General features: G+C 64.4%; 1 protein-coding gene across 1 annotated transcript; it reads left to right on the forward strand.

Annotated features, from left to right (window-relative positions):
* Window positions 1-510: 510 nt before the first annotated feature.
* On the forward strand, window positions 511-1988 carry LOC145718914 (serine protease 56-like; the record flags this gene model as incomplete). Its single annotated transcript, XM_081810420.1, has 4 exons — window positions 511-766; window positions 954-1373; window positions 1461-1523; window positions 1882-1988. Coding segments are annotated over exons 1-4 (804 nt in total), but the record flags the coding sequence as incomplete, so codon positions are not given.
* Window positions 1989-2172: the final 184 nt, after the last annotated feature.

Consider the following 2172-nt stretch of genomic DNA (forward strand, 5'->3'; position numbering starts at 1 on the left):
GTGAGAGAGGCCCGAGTGCCCCTGCTCAGCGCTGACACCTGCAAAAGGGCCCTGGGGCCCGAGCTGCACCCCAGCAGCATGCTCTGTGCCGGCTACCTGGCCGGGGGCATCGACTCCTGCCAGGTATGAGCGCTGATTGATTTAGGGTCCTGGGTGGGCTGCTCCCCAGGGACAGGACAACTAACTTCCTTCCTTCCTTCCTTCCTTCCTTCCTTCCTTCCTTCCTTCCACAGTCCGGCTGTCACTCAACTTGTCTGAGCTTCTGTGTCCCCATTGCTAAAATGGGTACAAGAGTGGTACCCCAGGGTGCCTGGGTGGCTCAGTCGTGAAGCGTCTGCCTTCAGCTCAGGTCATGATCTCAGGGCCCTGGCATCGGGCCCTGCATCAGGCTCCCTGCTCGGCGGGAAGCCTGCTTCTTCCTCTCTCCCTGCTTGTGTTCCTGCTCTCGCTGTCTCTCTCTGTCAAATAAATAAAATCTTAAAAAAAAAAAAAAAAGTGGCACCCCCAGGAGAACTCAGAGCTGCCTTACCCTGCCAAGTGCCAGGCTGGCAAATGAGAGGGCAGGTCAATGTAGTACCCTCTCTTTTGGCTCGGGTCCCGCAGGGTGACTCTGGAGGCCCCCTGACCTGTTCTGAGCCTGGCCCCCACCCCAGGGAGGTCCTGTACGGAGTCACCTCCTGGGGGGACGGATGCGGAGAGCCAGGGAAGCCCGGGGTCTACACTCGTGTGGCCGTGTTCAAAGACTGGCTCCAGGAGCAGATGAGCGGTGAGCGCCCTGTTCCTATTCACCTCTCCCCGGAGTGTCCTGCTCACAGCCCTTGGGACGAGCCTGTCCTCACCCCGCCCGCCCCCAACCCCTTACTGCGTCGGGGAAGCCTGCCTCCCTTCGGGGGAAGGCTGCGGGGGCTAGGGCCCAAAGCCGGGGCTGAGCTGGCCGCCGCTGCCGCCTGCAGCAACCCCCTCCAGCCGAGAGCCCAGTTGCAGGGAGCTGCTGGCCTGGGACCCGCCCGGGGAGCCGCTAGCCGCCCCGCCCTGCGCCTTCTACGCCCGCCTGTGCCCCGGGCCCGCGGCCGCCTGTGCGCGGCTGGCGCACCAGCAGTGCCTGCAGCGCCGGAGGCGATGCGGTCAGTCCAGTTCCCAGGGCTGGGCCGGGGACCGGGGGCCTGGCCCACGTCTGACCGCCGCTCGGACCCTTGTCCCGTCCGCAGAGCTGCGCTCGCTGGCGCACACCCTGCTGGGCCTGCTGCGGGGCGCCCAGGAGCTGCTCGGCCCGAGCCCAGGGATGCGGCGCCGGGCCCCGGCCCCGGCTCGCCCCGCTCTGTCGCTCCTGGAGCTTCCCAGACACCCCGCCCGCGAGCAGCGGCTGCACCCAGGTACCTCGCGCCTTCACACTCCAGCCCCAGCACCCCCCACCACCAATTGCGCGGCGGAGGCGACCCCCTAACGCGGCGTCTCCCCAGGATCGCGGGCGGCGGGCGCTCGGTTCCCGAAGCGGAGGCCAGAGCAGGGCGAGGAAGTGAACGGTAATGCCGCCCCCTGCCGGCCTTTGCCGGGAGAGCAGCAGGCCAAGGGTCCGGCGAGGCCCTGAGGGGATTCTTGGGGCAACCTGCAGACTCGCTCTCCCCACCTGACCCCCCCCCCCCGCAGTAGGGAGGATGGCTCTTTGGGGGGACTTGTGGCTTTGGGCCCCCCACATTGTCGACAGAGACTATCTGCTTTGTGTTATCACTTAACTTCTCTGATCCTCAGTTTCCCATCTGTAGCATGAGGAGAAATCTGCCCACTGGGAGGCCATCCTGAGGTCCTGGTGGGAATCCCACTCCCAGCTCCTTGCTGGTGCCAGTTTTCTGCTATTCCCAGGACCTCTCTCCTTCCTGGCAGGCTGCCCTGGGCTGGAGAGCCTGCAACAGAAGTTGACCACCCTTCAAGGCACCCATGCCTGGATCCTGCAGGTCCCATCAGAGCACTTGGCCATGGACTTTCATGAGGTACGTCCTCAGGCTTCCCACATTCACTCACAGTGGCCTCAAAAGGCTGACCTGGGTCAGCCCTGATGGGTAGGGGGACAAAGGGGCACCCTTTTGTAGCTTGGGGTGGGGGGCCTGGGTCCATGTGTCTTCCCAGATGCGTCATCAGAAAATCACAGCTGCTTTAATAAACGTTATTTATGAT

The sequence above is a fragment of the Leptonychotes weddellii genome, unplaced genomic scaffold (assembly GCF_054177405.1).
Source record: "Leptonychotes weddellii isolate Sample4059 unplaced genomic scaffold, ASM5417740v2 HiC_scaffold_25142, whole genome shotgun sequence".
NCBI lineage: Eukaryota > Metazoa > Chordata > Mammalia > Carnivora > Phocidae > Leptonychotes > Leptonychotes weddellii.